We start from the raw sequence: 18408 nt of genomic DNA on the forward strand, positions 1-18408 counted from the left end.
TCCATCGTTTAAAATAAGAACCGTCGCAATGTAACAAAATAAACGATGGACTAAAAGGATGTGTGGCCGAACTAGATCGATCTCGATCGGGCAGGTTGATATTGCTGAAACTAATAATAATAGGAATATCAGCAAGATCGGTAACTTAATGAATCTACCTGAAGGATGCCACCCTTAGGTAGAGCTGATAACTTGACCTTAATCTAATTCGAGTAGTAGAGGTCGAACTTAACCTATGCAGCCGTACTTGAACTAGATAAGGGTCAATAACTAGCTTATACTAGAGCTCGTAAGAGGTCGGCCAGACCGATGCAGCCTTATAAACAGAGGTATAAGCCATGACGGTACTTACAGACAAGCCAGAGGTCGGCCAGACCGATGCAGTCCTGCTTGTTGAAGAACTCGCCGAAATCTACACTACTACTACTCCTAAGGGTTGGCGTGAAGCCCAAAAAAATAATTGGTATTGATTGATTGGATGTACTTTTTACAATAACCGGGGTCCAATATTTATACCCGGAATCTAAACATGAATCATATTCAAACACGACTCATTACGATCTTTGGAATAAGAGAAGACATTCCTAACTTAAGATAACTTGGACCATAATCTTTTTTTGTAGAGTCCGACATATCTTTCCCGACGCCAACTGTAGCTCGTTGATGTTATCTGTTGATGTCATCCGAAGAGAGCTGATTCTAGTTTCGCATCTGAATCAGTTAATATCGATCCTTATGCAATCGATTTCTCGATGACATAATCTTAGAATCTTTGAGTTCCCGCGCTCTTCTTTCCAAATTCTGGTGTAAACACTTATTATATACTCCCCATATTCCAATTACTACACAACAAGATATATATTATGTCTAGATATATAATAAAAGCTTTTGGCTATATGTGTAGAAAAGTCAGAATAATTAACTTAAAAATTTGAACCAGAGGGAGTACTTACAGTGAAGCAGGGATCAAGTTGGCAAATAACTAAATCCCTGTTCGTTTCGCTGAAATTTAGCTTATGCTGATTTGCTATGAGAGAAAAACATCGTTCCATCGTGGAAAAGTAGCGTTGAGGCCTAAAAAGTTTCGGTCTTAGCTTTCTTTAATTTGCTTTTATATATGCATTGTCAGTTCATGAGGTTGGTTGGACGATATGTCGTAATTCCATTTCCCCTCCTGCTTTAGTTATGCTCTGAGCTCCTCCGTGGTGGAGCTAGTATCTTGGTAGAGAATCTGTGATGGGTGGCGTGGTGGCGGTGAGGATCGGTCGTCGATGGGAGAAAAGGCTAGGGCAAAGTAGTAAAGGTAACCTGGTCGCTGCTTGGTGCTCCATCCATGCATGCATCGCCCATGGATCGAGTGTTGTGTGGATGGATTTGATGCTGCAGAGGCCGAAAGTTTTGATTCTGTGTGTAGAGACGATGCTGGCTTGTGCGTGCTTGGTACCTAGGGACGGACGGACGGTTCACGGTTCTCCTCTCTAACTAGTGGCTACTCTCTCTTTCCCCGTGTCTCGTACTCCTGCTATGGAACAAGATCGTCAATCAATCATGCATGCAGCGCTGGACACGATCACACGAATAGGAATAGGAATAGGAATAGGAATAGGAATGGGAACAGGAATAGGATACTGGAGGACTAGGACTAGCACTTGGGCCTCATCACAGTGTAGACTATTAGAGTACGTCTTCAGTGATGGAGCTGGGAGTAGGAGAGTGAAGGAGAAGCAGCAGCAGGATCGTCCGTCCTACATACGACGATCGAGGATGGAGATGAGCCGCGCTGCTGTGGACGACATCATCCGCCGCCTCCTGCTCCAGGACACGCGGCGCAGCCGCCCGGCGGCGAACAAGCAGGCGCAGCTGGGCGAGGGTGAGATCCGCAGCCTGTGCGCTGCCGTCAAGGACGTGTTCATGCGGCAGCCCAGCCTGGTGGACCTGGACGCGCCCATCAGCATCTGCGGCGACGTGCACGGGCAGTACCGTGACCTGCTCCGCATCTTCGACGCCACGGGTGGGTTCCCGCCACGGAGCAAGTACCTGTTCCTGGGCGACTACGTGGACCGCGGCGACCAGAGCCTGGAGACCATCTGCCTGCTGCTCGCCTACAAGGTCCGGTACCCGGAGCACTTGTTCCTCCTCCGGGGCAACCACGAGTGCGCCTCCATCAACCGCATCTACGGCTTCTACGACGAGTGCAAGCGCCGCTACAGCGTCCGCCTCTGGCGCCTCTTCTCCGACTGCTTCAACTGCCTGCCCGTGGCGGCGCTGGTGGACGGCCGCGTCCTGTGCGTGCACGGGGGGCTGTCCCCGCACCTGCGCAGCCTGGACCAGATCCGACGCCTGCCCAGGCCCTGCGACGTGCCCGACGAGGGCCTGCTCTGCGACCTGCTCTGGTCCGACCCTTCCCCCCAGAACAGCGGGTGGGCGGACAACGAGGACCGCGGCGTCTCCTGCACCTTCGGCGCCGACGTCGTGGCGGACTTCCTCCGCAGGCACGACCTGGACCTCGTGTGCAGGGCGCACCAGGTGGTGGAGGACGGATACGAGTTCTTCGCCGACCGCCAGCTCGTCACCGTCTTCTCCGCGCCCAACTACTGCGGCGAGTTCGACAACGCGGGCGCCGTCATGAGCATCGACGCCGACCTCGTCTGCTCCTTCACCGTCATCAAGCCGGAGACGACGGACAGCGGGAAGAGCAGCAGGGGCAGGGGCATCTCCTCCGCCGGCCTGGGCCGCAGCTCATCAGCACCACCACCAGCGCCTGCGCCGCCTGCAAGTTCCAACAGAAGCACGGGGAAGGGGCTCCTGCGATACTGGTAATTACTAAATTACTGGCGGAAGAAAAGAAAAAAAAGAGAGTGAAGCAAAGCAAGCAGGGCCATTCGATTCGATTTTCCTGTGGCGATGGATCAAGAAACTGCACTGCAACTCTGCAAAGCATGCACCACACCGCGTTAATTATGCTAGCTGCTGATGCCACTTTAATTAACTACTAATTTTCTTTTTGGAGGAACAGAGCTTTATTTATTATATTACTCGGGAGCAAGGCGGGTTACAATCTCAATCAATAATGTGCTCGCCACAAACTTTGTCTTAGATCTCCAAACAGTTGAATGTCTTGTATGTGTAGCAAAATGTGCGAGCGCATGAGCTGCGAAATTACACTTTCTTTTCCTGTGGACTATCTTCCATGCACTCTGGGATTCTCTCTCCACCTTCACGTGCCTCTCTGCCGATCAATGGTATGTTCGTTTCGCTGATAAGCTATGACTGTTGACTAATTTATTGTGAGAAAAAAATAATATTTATTAGTTAAAAAAGTACGATTTATAAGCCAAACGAACGTGGCACAAATCCGTCGACGACTGGATCTCAACGGGCGATGATAGCATGCTTACCATGCATTGTGGTACAGCCTATTTCGACGATTATTTCGCCGCAATTTCAGTTCCATCACAGCGCGCTAACGCCACCACTTCCTCAGTGCTTTTCCACATTTCTGATGCATCATCAGGACGCTAAGACTTTGCCTTCTTCATCGCGAACTATTACTCAAGTCTTTTTGAAAGTAGTATCGCTCTAAGTCTTGCTTCTCCTATTTCAATAACAAAAGCGCCGTCAGTATCTACCTATACCCACCCATCGCCATCACAGTACACCTCTCCTTCACCAAGTGACCTTCCTTTACTAGTGAATCGCATACCAACGCATTTCCTTTTACATCAAATGGAACATCTTTGTCTAATCCCACACAATTCACTCGAATACCTTCTTAAAAATGCCACCAAATCAACATAAGAAGGTTTTTTTTTAGAATTATGGTTAGGTTGTTGTTCACTTGCCACGTTCGCTACATGACGAACCTAACACCCATGCTCCACGGTCCATTCTAAAATCTAGCGAAGCGCACAACACAGGACTGTTTGGATGCTGCCTGCCACGCTGCAATCATCCACCCCAGACTTAGGAAATCGGATGCCTGAGGATGTTGTCTGACCAGGCAAATTTGCCATGACAACATCCAAACATGCCCAACATGTTGTGTGCTTAGAGTTGGATGAAGAAGCATGCACCGCCGCTAGCTACTGATGTACTTATTACAATTTAATTAATTAATTATCCACACGCGGGCGTGTGTTGTCAACTCAATTATATGTCTCTCCCGTGTGTCTCTGCCTCTATCAACATACGATGGCTTAGCCAGGTAGGTGTTGGTTGCTATTGCTTGCGGTCTCGATGAAAATAGTGGCTTCTCGGTAGATGCCTGGGTTGTTTCAGAGACCGACCCGGGTGGCCCGCTAGCCTCCCCTCGATGGAGATTCTATGGGTATGGCTCGAGGTTAGGATCGAATGAGAAGGTTAAGATGACCCTGTCTGCTATGGAGCAGACTAGCGCGAGGGCCGCTCGGGGCTCATCTGTGTTTTCTCCCCTGGCTCTGTTTAACGCGAGGCGGCCTCAAGCCCTTCGTGGGCCGACCTTCGAACCCCGGTCGATCGTTGCTCATGTTGAATGAGGCAACTGCCGCTTCGTGACACAACATGGAGCGTTGTGATGCATTTAACAGCATATCCGATGCTTCGGATGTAAGGGATGTATGAATGTGTGTGTGCATGTATGAATGACAGCAGGTGATCATATAAAGAAATAGTGGGGGTTGGTAATGTTACGTTGATGACTCGAGTGACAAGGTTTGAGGAGTTTTTATCGGATATGTCTGATCGGGACCCGTGCTCGTCGTTCGTGACGGAGTTGGCGTGGCCCACATGGGGCGTCCCTCTGCTCTTTACCTGTTTCTCGGCATTCACCTAAGCCGTGCGATCGACTCAGGAAGCCTGTTGGTCTCTCCTAGACGGAGATAGCGATGTTGGGCTTTTCCAAGGCTTGCCTAGGAAGGCGGAGGGCTGCCTATGTGCGGTGGCACTTTGTTTGCTGCGCCCGGCGTGCGGTAGTGGTGGGCCAAGCCTAGACCATGTTCCATCTAACCAGGCGATGTTTCATCGGGTAGGGCGCATCCCATCGATCAGGACATGTCCCGTCGCATTCCCGTCCGCATTGAATAGGGTAAGGGAGAGGGTTTTTCGCCCTAATCCTTTGCCCTTCTTCAACTGTTGTATCTCCTCCTTAAATAGGGGAAGGGTGAGGGAAAGGAGAACTCACAGACCCATTCATGAATCTGGAGTGCAATGTCTCGTTGGAGGTCATCCAATGTAGATAAGGTGGTGCTGGTCGCCTTCGCTGAGAAGGGGCTGCTTCCGCCAAAGGCAGTGGCGCACTGGAGGGTACTGCGTGTCATCGGCTTCGTCATTGTCTACGAGGCCTTCATCGGATTAGAGTCGCACGTGGACTCCTTCCGACAAATCTTCTTTGGGCGAGTCTTGTCAGAGGGGAAGCCGCTCAGGACTATGCTGGTGAGGGGTTTCACCCTTGCAGCTGCATAGGTTGGCCAGTTCATAAAGTTTGATGAGACATCCTCTAGCCACGGCGGCCATACTTCGGTGGGCAGCGTCCCTGTCCAAGAGCTACCTCGACTGCATGAGAAAGTCCGAACCTCCATGCTCTTCTGCTGAGCATCTATGGGTGCAACACCCTTGAGGTACCCGTTGCACTCATTGAAGTCAAGGGAGCAGAACTGGGTGAGGCCCTTGCGGTGATGGTTATGTCTGGTGGCATGTGTCGTGGCCTCACCTTTGGCATCAGTCGATGCCGCCGAGCGGCCATAGTAGCATTTAGAGTAGAAGTAGTCTGCAAATGTAACCATTAAGTTCGTGGGAGAGCCCTCGTGTGAACAGTTTTGTATTAATAAATACATTAGTTCTGCTTTGTGATAGAATCACTATCCATTCCATGTTTTTTTATCCTAGCATAGCTTTGTTTTTGTCCTTTCTTTTTCGCACATGTATGTTCGTTCCGTAGGATGCAACTTTAAGAACCCAGACATGGCCCGTGAGGCTCGGCTGCTCGTAAACTTAGGTCATGGCGGGGTGCGCTCGGTCGGGAGTAAAAACAAAGTCACGTAGGGTAATCAAAGGCATGGAATGCCCTTTCATTCGGTCAATGCCCTTTCGTTCGGGCAAAAAGTTTTTACCATATGATAGTAAAAGAGAGAGGTGGTATTGTACCCTCATGGAGCCCTCGAGCGACCCGGGCCAAAAGTGTTCAGGTTGGGGCGCTTTACAGGAGCAAGCGTTTGAATAAAAGTGGTAAGACCAAATTTAGGGGAAAAAATGACATAGCTGTTCAATGTTCCAAGTGTTGGTGAGAATGTTGCCGTTATCATCTTTCAGTCGGTAGGCGTCTGGTCGAGTAACTTCAGTCGCCGTATAGAGTCCTTCCCATGGCAGAGAGAGTTTGTGCTTCTCCTTAGTCGACTGGGTCCTTCGAAGCATGATGTCTCTGACCTCGAGGATCCTCCCCCTGATCTTCCTTTCGTGGTACCTGCGAAGAGTTTGCTAGTAGCGAGCGGAGCGGATGACGGTCATCTCACTAGCCTCCTCGAGCAGGTCGACAGCGTCTTGCTGAGCCTCCGTGGCCCAATCATGATCGAAAGCCTTCACTCTTGGGGCACCATGGTTAAGGTAGGAGGGCAGCACTGCTTCAGCTCCGTTGGCCAGGAAGAAGGGTGTGAACCCTGTGGATCGGTTCGAGGTCATTCTTAGGCTCCAGAGGATCGTAGGGACCTCTACAACTCATCGCCTGATGTACTTGTTGAGTCGGTCGAAGATGCGTGGATTAAGTCCTTGGAGGACCATGCCATTGGCATGCTTGACCTAGCCGTTAGTACGTGGATGTCCGATCGAGGCCCAATTGATCCTGATACCGTATTCATCACTGAAGTCCAGGAACTTCTTCCTGGTGAAGTTAGTTCCATGGTCAGTGATGATATAGTTAGGAACGTCGAACCGATAGATGATGTTGAGGAAGAATTTGACCGCCTCTTTCGAACGGATGTTGGTGATGGGCTTGGCCTCTATCCACTTGGTGAACTTGTCGACCGCTACGAGCAGGTGAGTGAAGCCGCCTGGGCCCTTTTTGAGGGGTCCTATCATGTTGAGGCCCCAGACCGCGAATGGCCAGGTGATGGAGATGGTTTGAAGCTCCTGTGTTGGCAAATGAGTTTGCCGAGCGTAGAATTGGCATCCCTCACATCTGCGGATGACCTCCTCTGCATCTCATAGTGCGGTGGGCCAGTAAAAACCTCAGTGAAAGGCTTTTTCGACCAGCGACCTCGGGGCCACGTGATGTCCGTAGATCCCGGTATGGACCTCGAGGAGGAGCTATTTCCCCTGGTTGGTAGGGATGCACTTCATGAGCACCCCTGATGGACTTTGTTTGTAGAGTTCATCACCGAGCATGATGAAGGTCTTGGCATGTCGAGCGATCCATCAAGCTTCTGTCCTTTTGAGTGGGAGAACCTCCTCGAGGAGGTAGGCGAGTAGCGGCGCTCACTAGTTGGTTTGATCGAGTGCCAACACGACGACGTCGGTGGGCGACGTCGTCATGGAGGCACTGGGGTCAGAGCCCTCGAGCGCCGGCTTAGCATCGTGGTTGGAGCCCTTGGCGCCAGCTTGGCATCGAGGTGTGTCTAGATCGGACCTTCTAGGATGCAGTGGATGGCTCGTGGAGATCATTGATGAAGATCCCGCTCAGAGACGGATCCCGCCTAGCGGCCAATTTTGTGAGAAAATCGGCGACATCGTTGTCCTTTTGGGGTATGTGATGCAGCTCGATCCCCTAGAATTTGTCATCGAGCTTGTGCACCTCCTGGTAGTATGCTACCATGAGGGGGGTTTTGCAGGAGGACTCCTTTATGACTTGGTCAACGACCAACTCTGAGTCACCGCAGATGTAGAGTCACGTAGCACCGAGCTCGATGGCGATGCGCAGCCCATTGATAAGGGCCTCATATTATGTGACATTGTTTGAGGCCGAGAAATGGAGGCGAATGGTGTAGCGGAGCCTACTCCCATCCGGGGAGATCAGAACCACTCCAGCCCCCGAGCCGGGCGCCATTACGGACCCGTTGAAGTACATTGTCTAATACTTGTGGGTGACGTCCGAGGTCGGTAGCTGGACCTCCGTCCATTCGGCGACAAAATCTATGAGAGCCTGAGATTTAAAAGCAGTACGGGGGATATACCTGATGTCGTGCCCATGAGTTCGAGTGCCCACTTGGAGATCTATCCGTGGCATCACGGTTGTGGATAACGTCCCCGAGCGGGTATGAAGTGACGATCACGACTTTGTGGTCGGTGTAGTGCAGGAGCTTTCGGGTCACCATCAGCACGGCGTATATGAGTTTCTGCACCTAGGGGTACCAGACCTTGGGGTCGGTGAGTACCTCCTCGATGAAGTATATGGGTCGCTAGACCTTAAGATGGTGTCCTAGCTCCTCCCTTTCGATGACCAGGGCGGCGCTCACCACATGGTTCCTCTCTGCGACGTAGAGGAGGAGGAGGAGTTCTCCTCATTCGGGAGCGACAAGGATTGGGGCCGATGTCAGTGATGCTTTGAGGCTCTCTAGAGCCTGCTGAGCTTCCTTAGTCTAAACGAAGGCATCTATCTTTTTGAGGAGCTTGTAGAGTGGCATCCCCCGTTCATCGAGTTGGGAGATGAATCGGGTTGGGGCAGCCAGACAACCGATGAGCCTTTGTACGCCCTTGACATTATGTATAGAGCCCATTTTGGAGATGGCCATGATCTTTTCGAGGTTGGCTTTGATGTCGCGCTCAGACACAATGTATCCAAGCAGTTTCCCCTTCGGAACCCCCAAAACACATTTTTCAGGATTTAGCTTGATGTTGAACATTCGGAGGTTCACGAATGTCGCGGCCAAGTTTGTGATCAGGTTGCAAGCTTGAGCCATTTTGACCACTATATCATCAACATAGACAACGATGGTTGGTTTTGGCCGGTCGACTTGATCAGGTTGGTCGAGCAGGTCGATCTGATCGGTGAAGCATTGCTGCATGCACCACTGATAAGTGGCACTAGCGTTCTTCAGACCGAAAGGCATTGTTACATAGCAGTACGAACCATACAGGGTGATGAATGAGGTTATGAGCTGATTGGACTCTTTCATCATGATCTGGTAATAGCCTAAGTAGGCATCCTAAAAGGAGAGGATCTTGCATCCCGAGGTGGAGTCGACTACCTGGTCTATGCGCAGTAAAGGAAAATGATCCTTTGGACACGCTTTGTTGAGGCTAGTATAATCAACGCACATTCTCTATTTCTCGGTCTTCTTTTTAACAAGAACAGGATTGGCAAGCCAGTTAGAGTGGTATACCTCCGTGATGAATCAGTCTGCCAGGAGTTTGGCAATCTCTTCGCATATGTCCTTGTGCCTCTCATTGTCGAAGCGACGTAGGCATTGCTTGGTGGGCTTTGAGCCTAGGATGAGGCGCAGTGCATGCTCGGTGATGTCCCATGGTATGCCCGACATGTCAGATGGCTTCCATGTGAAGACATCACGATTGGCGTGTAGGAAGTCGATGAGCTCATATTTCTATTTGGCTAGGAGTTGGGTCTCGATCCACACCGTCTTGGTTGGGTCAGTGGGGTTGATCCCCATCACCTTAGTTTCCTCGAATGGGCGGAAGGCCATTGAGGAGGTTGGTTTGTTATAGCCTAGGACTGCTGCAGTCGCACATGAAGGCATGCAAGAAGGCGCTGCTCACAGTGATGACGTTGTTCAGTCCCGACATCTTTAGCTTGAGGTAGGTGTAGTTGGGGATCGCCATGAATTTGGCATAGCAAGGCTGCCCCAAGATGGTGTGGTAGGACCCTAGGAAGTCCACCACTTCGAAGGTGAGGACCTCCGAGCAGAAGTTGGCTCAGTTGCCAAACATGATGGGTAGGTTGATCTGCCCGAGCGGGTACGCCTGCACTCTCGGGATCACACCGTGGAAGGGAGAGCCCGCTGGGTGGAGTTCCGACCAGGGGATGTGCTTGGCGTCGAGGGTGTCAACGTAGAGGATGTTGAGGTCGCTGCCTCCGTCTATCAGCACCTTGGTGAGGCACTTCTTGTGGACGATGGGGTCGACGATGAGCAGGTAGCATCCTGGTCTGGCGACATAGGAGAGATGGTCTCTTTGATCGAAGGTGATCAGAGATTTCGACCAGCTAAGGAAGGAGGGGATGACCGTCTTGGTGACGCATGCCTCTCTATAGCATACCTTGTGCTGGCGCTTGGAGCAGATGGTGTCAGATCCCTCAAAGATCATGATTCATTCCTCGGGGTTGAGGAAGCTGTCCCCATCCTTGCCCACCGTGCCTCCTTTCTTGGCTGCCGCATCTTTGTCGTTTCCTTCTTTTGGCCAGCCGGCCTATCGTAGGAAATGTTTGAGGAGCTCACAGTCCTTGTAGAGGTGTTTGATGGGGTAGGCGTGGTTCATGCATGGGCTATCCATGAGCTTGTTTAAGTGGTCAGGTAGGCCCTGCTAGGGCTACTTGCCCACGCGATCAGCTGCGGCGAACAACACGGTGTTGGCCGGTCGGCGTTGATCCTTTTTGTTCTTCTTGCCCCTCTACATGGAGGGGCCCTCATCTTAGTCGTCACGCTTGGCCTTGCCTTTGTCCTGACCTCCGTTGAAGACCACTCTGACCGCCTCCTCACCGGAGGTGTGGTTCATGGTGATGTCGAGCAGGTCACGGGTGGTACGGGGCTTCAAAAAGCCAAGCTTGTGGATCAGGGACTCACAGGTTGTCCTAGAGAGGAATGAGCTGACGACGTCCACATCGACGACATCATGGAGGGAGTTGTATCGTTGGGAGAACCTGCGGATGTAATCCCGTAGGGACTCGCTGGGCTCCTGATGGTAGCTCTTAAGGTCCTAGGAGTTACCAGGGCGAACATATGTCTCCTAGAAATTTCTGACGAATATCCTCTTGAGGTCCACCCAGTCATGGATGTTGTCGTGCAGGAGAAATTCAAGCCATGCCCAAACATGTTCCCCCACGTAGATGTGGAGATATTGAATGATGAAATGGCCATCATCCACCCCTCCGGCTCGGCAAGCGAGCTGGAAATCTTTGAGCCATATACTAGGGTTCATCTCTCTAGTGTACTTGGTGATGTTGGTGGGCGGTTGGAAGTGCTGTGGGAACGACGCTCTCTAGATGCGTCGGACAAAGGCCCATGGTCCTGGCCCATCCGGGCTAGGACTCTGGTCGTCTAGCCGGCGACCATGCCTAGGGCATGTTTCACCACTGCCCTTAATGGTCTGGCCGAGGCCTGTGTCAACTACCCTCACCGCCGCCCGATGCACGTCATCATCATGCTAGGCCTGATGCCGGTTGTTGATGACACTGCGAGCATCTTAGTTCGGACCGAGCCATTCACGTACCAGCGGTCGGTGTGGAGCAGGCGCCGGGTCGGACCGCGATGCAGCTACGGCCTCCTGTGCCGCGCTTGGTGGCTGTAGCAGTGAGCAGATAGAGCGATCTATCTAGTGCATCCCCACTCCCCTGGTGGGGAGAGAGGCCACGAGTCGGAGTCACGATGCGGAGCTATTTAATGGCGGCGGCTTCCACCAGCGCCCAGAGGTTTCGGTGGACCGCCCGCTCCTGGGGTCGACGGGCTCCGGAACGCCATGCAGAAGCATTGCCGCAGCGGCGATGTTCTGGCTAGCCCAAGCGAACTATGGGGGATCGTTCCCCTCGTCCATGATGTCGCGCTAGACCTAGCGGGCATGACCTTGGGCGCCACTCGTCGGGTTACGCGCATGGGGCACAACGTGCTGCACCGAGCGTGCTGGCGCAAATGGTGGCTAGTTCTACTGCCATTGTCGTAGCTCCTCACCGTGCTCTTGTGTGAGTGCGAGGGCCCCCGCACGAGGGTCCAGAGGGGTTTGAGTCTTCAAGGACTTCGCTACCACCGGCGGCTGTCCCAGAGCGTCCGACATAGCGCACTATCGGGATGGATGGTGGCTAGGTGCCACATCGCCGATGCTAGAGCCGTCACTCTCAACCTCATCATCCAGGAGTTCGTGGAAAGTGGTGGGAGCATAGGTCGCCATTCCCATGAATTTGGATGTGAGAGGGGACGGTGCTAGCGTCCTTTGAAGCCCCCGAGCGTACGCGTCTGTGGGGGACACGAGGTCATAGGGGAACCGGTCGCATGGCGGTCACGGTGTGGACAATAGGGTCACTCTGGATAACTGGCAGAAGATAGTAAATAACAGTATGTACATTACTCCCAATGGGGTTTGAGCAGAGCGTTTGCTCAAAATGAAGCGCAGGCGCCTTATCGTTGAAGTCGTCGGGTGTCCCGGAGCTGATGGAGGGCGCCCCTCCGACGGGCGCCAGGATGGGTGCCTCCTCGCGGAGGTGGAGCACGCCGAGCCGATCGCCAATGAAGTCCAGGCTTTCTAAAGAGTAAGGCCTAGGATGGCTCGAAGACGGGTGGAACCCACATCCCAACAAGTGAAAGTGCGAGAAACTCCAGCGAGCCAAAGCGAGTCGTATCACTTGAGCCCGCCATGGCGAGATGGCGGAAAAGTGGGGCATCCGATGACCAAAAAGCGTGAACGTACAACGTCTTCCCCACGGACGGCGCCAACTGTCGGTGTAGAAAGTGGCCACCACGTAAATATTTATAGTTTTGCCGTACGTTATGATCGGATGTGACCTAGCACTTGATGACACAGGGTTTATACTGGTTCAAGCAACATGCTCTATGTCCAGTTGAGTCGGTTGGTGACTTTATTCCTAAGCCTAGGTGCTCGAAGTTTGCTGTGGGGTTATAAACGAGAGGGAATAAGATGGGGGTGCAAGAGGTCCGATCGGACTCCAGACTGAAGGGCCGAGAGTGACGGGAGCTTCTACGTACGCTAAGTATTCGAGCGTGCACTCTGTGTAGCTTGAGTGTCTAAAGCTAGCAGAGGGTGAATCGATGTGAGTGAATTGAGGGATCTCCCTGTTAGAAGAGAGCGCATCCCCTTTTATAGATGAAGGGGATGGCCTTACAAGCGTGAGAGAGAGTATGTATGCTACTAAGTCTTGTTGCTCACGTCGTCGGGTACAAGATGATGGTAGACGCCCATAACACTGTTGTTGTCAGACGCATGTGGGAGGTTTTACCGCATTCACCATGTATGGTAAATGACGACGCCCACAACACTGTTGATGCCCAGAGACATGTGGGGGGAGCCTTACCATATTTGTCTGGTATGGGAGTTGATGACGCCCACAACACTGTAGGGCAAATGTCGACGCTCACAACACTGCTTGGGTTCTGGCATGTCTGGAAGGTTGCAGGGCACCCTTCTGACATGTCATGTCGGTTACTGTCCTACAGGTGTGCAGGGCACGGTCCTCGGTATTGCAGTCGACTTGAGTGCCCTGTCTTACTTGCTCCGTCCGTTTTCTGGTCCTTACCGAGCGGGCGTCCCCGATCGGTTGATCCCAGTCGGCTCCAACTGCGCCAGTCGGAGAAGAGCTGTAAGCAGGGGTTCGGTGCATCCCTGGTTTGAGACGCGGGTTGGAGTCAGAAGCGGTGTTTGGCCAGGCCTTCCGGTTGAAGAGGCGGGCCGGAGTCAAAAGCGAGCGTTGTTCCTCCTTAGCGAGGCCTTTCGGTCGGAGATTGGATCACCTTTTTGGCCTGTTGTTTAGGTATTTGGGCCGGCCCAGAAGTTGCGCGTCGTTCGTAACGTTGTCTGCTGGATCGAGCCTTTGCTGGAAAGCCGGTTCATGAGGACCTCAGATTTATGAACCCGACGAATGAGCCAGCCAACTCTGTCTATTGGAATATGTCTAACAAATAAAAAAAGAAAGAATATCCGTAGGACACAAGAGATTCATTCCTGTCCGTGTGAATATCCGTAGGACACCACATACTGTATGCATGCATGCGTTGCATGGGTTGAAGGCGAGATCCGATCCGTATGAACAGTGAATATGCCCGTGCCGGTGATGCATGGAGGTCGATCGGCGGTCAAAAGTAAATCCAACCTCGGCATGCAAAATGTGGAGGCCGTTGGTTGAACTGAATGGTGCGTGCATGCATGCATGCCACTCCCCGCCGCCAGCGGTAAAATCGTATAATCTCTTTCTCGCAGCGAAAAGAAATAATTAAAACCCCTGGTTTTCCGTTTAATAGTCCAACCAAACTGCCGATTTTGTTGCTATATATATTCCTCATTCATTTATTTACCGAGACGTACGAGATCGATCTCTCTCTCTCTCTCTCTCTCTCTCTCTCATTGCGTTGCGGCTTTCCATCCATGTTATCAGTAACTAGGTTTGACCAAACAACGAACCAACGTCGTCGTCGTTCTCGACTCCGATCGATCCGATCCGATCCATCATCAGGAGCAGAGCAGAGATACCAATGGCGCGGCAGCAGCTGGAGGTGCTGAGCGCCCTGGACGCGGCCAAGACGCAGTGGTACCACTTCACGGCGATCGTGATCGCCGGCATGGGCTTCTTCACCGACGCCTACGACCTCTTCTGCATCTCCCTCGTCACCAAGCTCCTCGGCCGCATCTACTACTACCGGGAGGGCTCCCCGGACCCGGGCTCCCTGCCGCCCCACGTCGCCGCCGCCGTCAATGGCGTGGCATTCTGCGGCACGCTCTCGGGCCAGCTCTTCTTCGGCTGGCTCGGCGACAAGATGGGGCGGAAGCGCGTGTACGGCATGACGCTCATGTGCATGGTGGCGTGCTCCCTGGCGTCGGGCGTCTCCCTGGGCCGCTCTCCGGCCGCCGTCATGGGCACGCTCTGCTTCTTCCGCTTCTGGCTCGGGTTCGGCATCGGCGGCGACTACCCGCTCTCCGCCACCATCATGTCCGAGTACGCCAACAAGAAGACGAGGGGCGCCTTCATCGCCGCCGTCTTCGCCATGCAGGGGTTCGGCATCCTCACGGGCGGCGTCGTCACGCTCGTCGTCTCGGCGGCCTTCCGCGCGGCGTTCCCGTCGCCGGCGTACCAGGACGGCGCGGTGCCGTCCACGCCGGCGGAGGCCGACTACGTGTGGCGCGTCATCCTCATGTTCGGCGCCATCCCGGCGCTGCTCACCTACTACTGGCGGATGAAGATGCCCGAGACGGCGAGGTACACGGCGCTGGTGGCCAGGAACGCAAAGCAGGCGGCGAGCGACATGTCCAAGGTGCTGCAGGTGGACATCGTCAGTGGTGGCGATGCCGGCGACCGCCAACACGATGAATTCGGCCTCTTCTCGTCTGAGTTTTGGCGGCGCCACGGCCTCCACCTCCTCGGCACGACCAGCTGCTGGTTCCTGCTGGACATCGCCTTCTACTCGCAGAACCTGTTCCAGAAGGACATCTTCAGTGCGATCCACTGGATCCCCAAGGCGCGCACCATGAGCGCGCTGGATGAGGTGTACCGCATCGCGCGCGCGCAGACGCTGATCGCGCTGTGCGGCACGGTGCCGGGCTACTGGTTCACGGTGGCGCTCATCGACGTGCTGGGGCGCTTCAAGATCCAGATGATGGGCTTCGCCATGATGACCGTCTTCATGCTGGGGCTGGCCATCCCCTACCACCACTGGACCACCCCGGGCAACCACATCGGCTTCCTCGTCATGTACGCCTTCACCTTCTTCTTCGCCAACTTCGGGCCCAACTCCACCACCTTCATCGTGCCCGCCGAGATATTCCCGGCGAGGCTGCGGTCCACGTGCCACGGCATCTCGGCGGCGGCGGGCAAGGCGGGCGCCATCGTCGGATCCTTCGGCTTCCTGTACGCGGCGCAGAGCCGGGACGAGTCCAAGGCGGATCACGGCTACCCAGCGGGCATCGGCGTGCGCTGCTCGCTCTTCGTGCTCGCTGTGTGCAGCCTCCTGGGGCTCGCCTGCACGCTCTTGGTGCCCGAGTCCAAGGGAAAGTCGCTCGAGGAGCTCTCCGGCGACAACCACGACCAACAACCACCGGCGCACGCAAGAACCATGCCCGTCATCGTCTAATTAATCTTCTACGGAGTACTATATATATGCTGGACTTTATTATTTTTATTTATTTATTATTTATCGGATACTAGGATTCCTAGCTACCACTCCATATATATATGCACCGTACGTCTACGAGAGGAGTCTGCACACTTATTATTAGCTATATATACGTACTCTGATTTTGTGTACGTATATACGCACTTTATGGTTTCTGATTTCAATGGTCAGGCAATTTGCATGTAGTATATCCTATATATAATCATATGCATGTTTGTTTGCACAATATATATCCGATCCGCAGCGCGATCAGATCAGCTAGCGGTAGGTGTGCAGTGCACTGACGGACCCACATGTTATGGTATAACTAGTACTGTACCCGTGCTAATGCTACGGACCATATTAAGTCAAAAGTTAATTCTAGAATAATATTGATCTCGCGCCGTGCTAACGCTAGTAGTGTGCCATGTTAATGTTGAAACAACTTTGTTTCGACCTAATCATAGCATCTCTAGTCAATGCCATGACTAATAGAAACGTGGCATTAGGCCCAAAATTTTATTTCATTGCAGTTTTTTTTATCTGTAGCATATCATTACAGTTCATAAACTAAAAGACATTGAATAAGTTAACAGGCAGTTATTATAACCCCTCAGGGACCGATTTAAATCACACCATAGCTGAATTAAACAACTACAGATGGGGCTCCATCCCAGATCAGACCAGAGGTTTACATTGTCAAACGGCACTTCCTATCGGTAGGTCTTGAGATCCCCATTGGGACTACAACTACGTCTATATAATCAGATTAAACTAACACGAGTACATGACCAAAACAGAAAATGTATAATACGTAGTCACATAAGCCACAGCAAGTCAGACAATTTTTGGCATTAGTAATTTGACGGTAATTCTAGATTGGCATACCACAGATCACATGACAGTGTAAGTTTGTAAAGATACCTACCTAGAGCAAACAATTTTAAAGACCAAAAGATACCCAAAAACAAAAATAAAAGGCAAAATTAAGAGCACTTGCATTATCATCAGAAAAGAATTGCCTTCTCACTCACAGAGGTACCAGCACTGTGTCAGAAGGTGTCCTAAGATTGTTTCGAGGTTTCATCATCTGATACAAAGAAAAAGACAAAGATACAGTTCAACAACGTCAAACACCGAGAGATACAATTAAGGATGTTAAGGATTCAGATACAGAGATGTCTGTGTATCACTCGCTCGGCAGAAGCCGGCCTTGGATCAAGTGTTGGATTATGCATTAGGATACAATTTTTTTTAAAATAACAAACAACAATAAGCTCAAGTATTGTTGTAACACGCCTGTTGTGAGGTAGGGGGGCTGTGGCGAGGGCAGGGGACGGCGGCTATGGAGGAGGAGTTGTTCATGCTGAGCTGCTAGAGATTCTCAAGCAAGCTAGCAACATTAGCAAGTTCATTGTTTTTGGACTGCATAGCGACTTCTGTTGGCTTCGTCATCTGCAAGTTCATTGTTGCCTTTGAACAATACAAATTTTCAATGAAAAATCCATTCCTCCTACGTAGTGAAAAATATCAAATGGAAGTTAAGAGTCGTTCTTACAGTTACGTAGCTCCAGCGGTGTGATATCAGCACTATCAACATTTCTTAGTAGTCAAATATGTTGCTATTTAAATCCGAACAAAAAAAATAATTGAGATGTCAGGGCAAATACTAAATCCTTTGTTGAGATAAGCCTTAGATCATTGAGACATTTGGTCAAGCAGATCATGTGCATGGTTATCATTGCATTCAGCCTATTATGTCGAGTGCCCTCACCTTGATTTGTTGTAGACTTTGGAAATTAGGGAGTCTCGCCATCCAGCAGCGTAATGGCAAGAACGCATCCAGCACCTAGAAGGTCTGATGTGTGTGCACTGGAGTTCGACCTCAGGACATGTTGACCGAGTTTGTTGTGCTGGAGATGTGCAACGTCTGGGCGTCAGGCTTGGCTTTGAGGCGCCTATGATTTTTGTGCCCGGCAAATGCTTAATTAATCCAGTACCAACTCAATTTGCAGTAAACATTAGCAAGACCTGATGTGATTTCCATCCGCCCCAAAACCAGAGAACTGAAACGGGCATCGAATAAATCACATCTGAAAATATATCCGCACCAACACGAACGAAGACTGAAACATGAAACACGCATTGTTTCTGATTCGTGCTGCGTTTTCGCAGACAAATACCACAACGAACTGGATGGCAAATACAAACTCAAGAACACGGATCCGATCACTGAGGAAACAGAGGACCAGCAATCTCCAGGAAAACACAGGAATAGGCCAGCAGACATCCAGAAGGCAGGAATACAATCCAGAAGACAGTAAACCATACCTCTCGCCAATCCTTGGTGGAGATTCAGATTTTGGAGATGCAGGCGAGACGGTGGCAGAAGCAGGTTGGTAATCGATGGCTCCCCTTGCTGCCACCGGCGCCGAGTGAAGGAGCAGCTGCCTGGTCTCTCTCC

At 51.9% G+C, this 18408-nt stretch overlaps 2 protein-coding genes and 3 pseudogenes across 2 annotated transcripts; 2 read left to right on the forward strand and 3 right to left on the reverse strand.

Annotated features, from left to right (window-relative positions):
* Positions 1 to 1683: 1683 nt before the first annotated feature.
* LOC136516867 (serine/threonine-protein phosphatase PP1-like) lies at positions 1684 to 2964 on the forward strand. The gene has a single exon (XM_066510362.1). The coding sequence runs from the start codon at positions 1765 to 1767 to the stop codon at positions 2818 to 2820; it is 1056 nt and encodes a 351-aa protein (XP_066366459.1). The 5' UTR covers positions 1684 to 1764; the 3' UTR covers positions 2821 to 2964.
* An 11235-nt stretch (positions 2965 to 14199) lies between these two features.
* LOC136518335 (probable inorganic phosphate transporter 1-8) lies at positions 14200 to 16147 on the forward strand. The gene has a single exon (XM_066511987.1). The coding sequence runs from the start codon at positions 14331 to 14333 to the stop codon at positions 15921 to 15923; it is 1593 nt and encodes a 530-aa protein (XP_066368084.1). The 5' UTR covers positions 14200 to 14330; the 3' UTR covers positions 15924 to 16147.
* A 228-nt stretch (positions 16148 to 16375) lies between these two features.
* On the reverse strand, positions 16376 to 16456 carry LOC136519307 (small nucleolar RNA snoR2/U65; annotated as a pseudogene).
* Positions 16457 to 16552: 96 nt separating this feature from the next.
* Positions 16553 to 16689, reverse strand: LOC136519275 (small nucleolar RNA Z112; annotated as a pseudogene).
* A 255-nt stretch (positions 16690 to 16944) lies between these two features.
* On the reverse strand, positions 16945 to 17042 carry LOC136519276 (small nucleolar RNA snoR31/Z110/Z27; annotated as a pseudogene).
* Positions 17043 to 18408: the final 1366 nt, after the last annotated feature.

Source organism: Miscanthus floridulus, chromosome 17 (assembly GCF_019320115.1).
Source record: "Miscanthus floridulus cultivar M001 chromosome 17, ASM1932011v1, whole genome shotgun sequence".
NCBI lineage: Eukaryota > Viridiplantae > Streptophyta > Magnoliopsida > Poales > Poaceae > Miscanthus > Miscanthus floridulus.

Coding starts and splice junctions, on each gene's coding strand:
- LOC136516867 (XM_066510362.1), top strand. CDS start 1,765: ATGGAGATGAGCCGCGCTGCTGTGGACGACATCATCCGCCGCCTCCTG.
- LOC136518335 (XM_066511987.1), top strand. CDS start 14,331: ATGGCGCGGCAGCAGCTGGAGGTGCTGAGCGCCCTGGACGCGGCCAAG.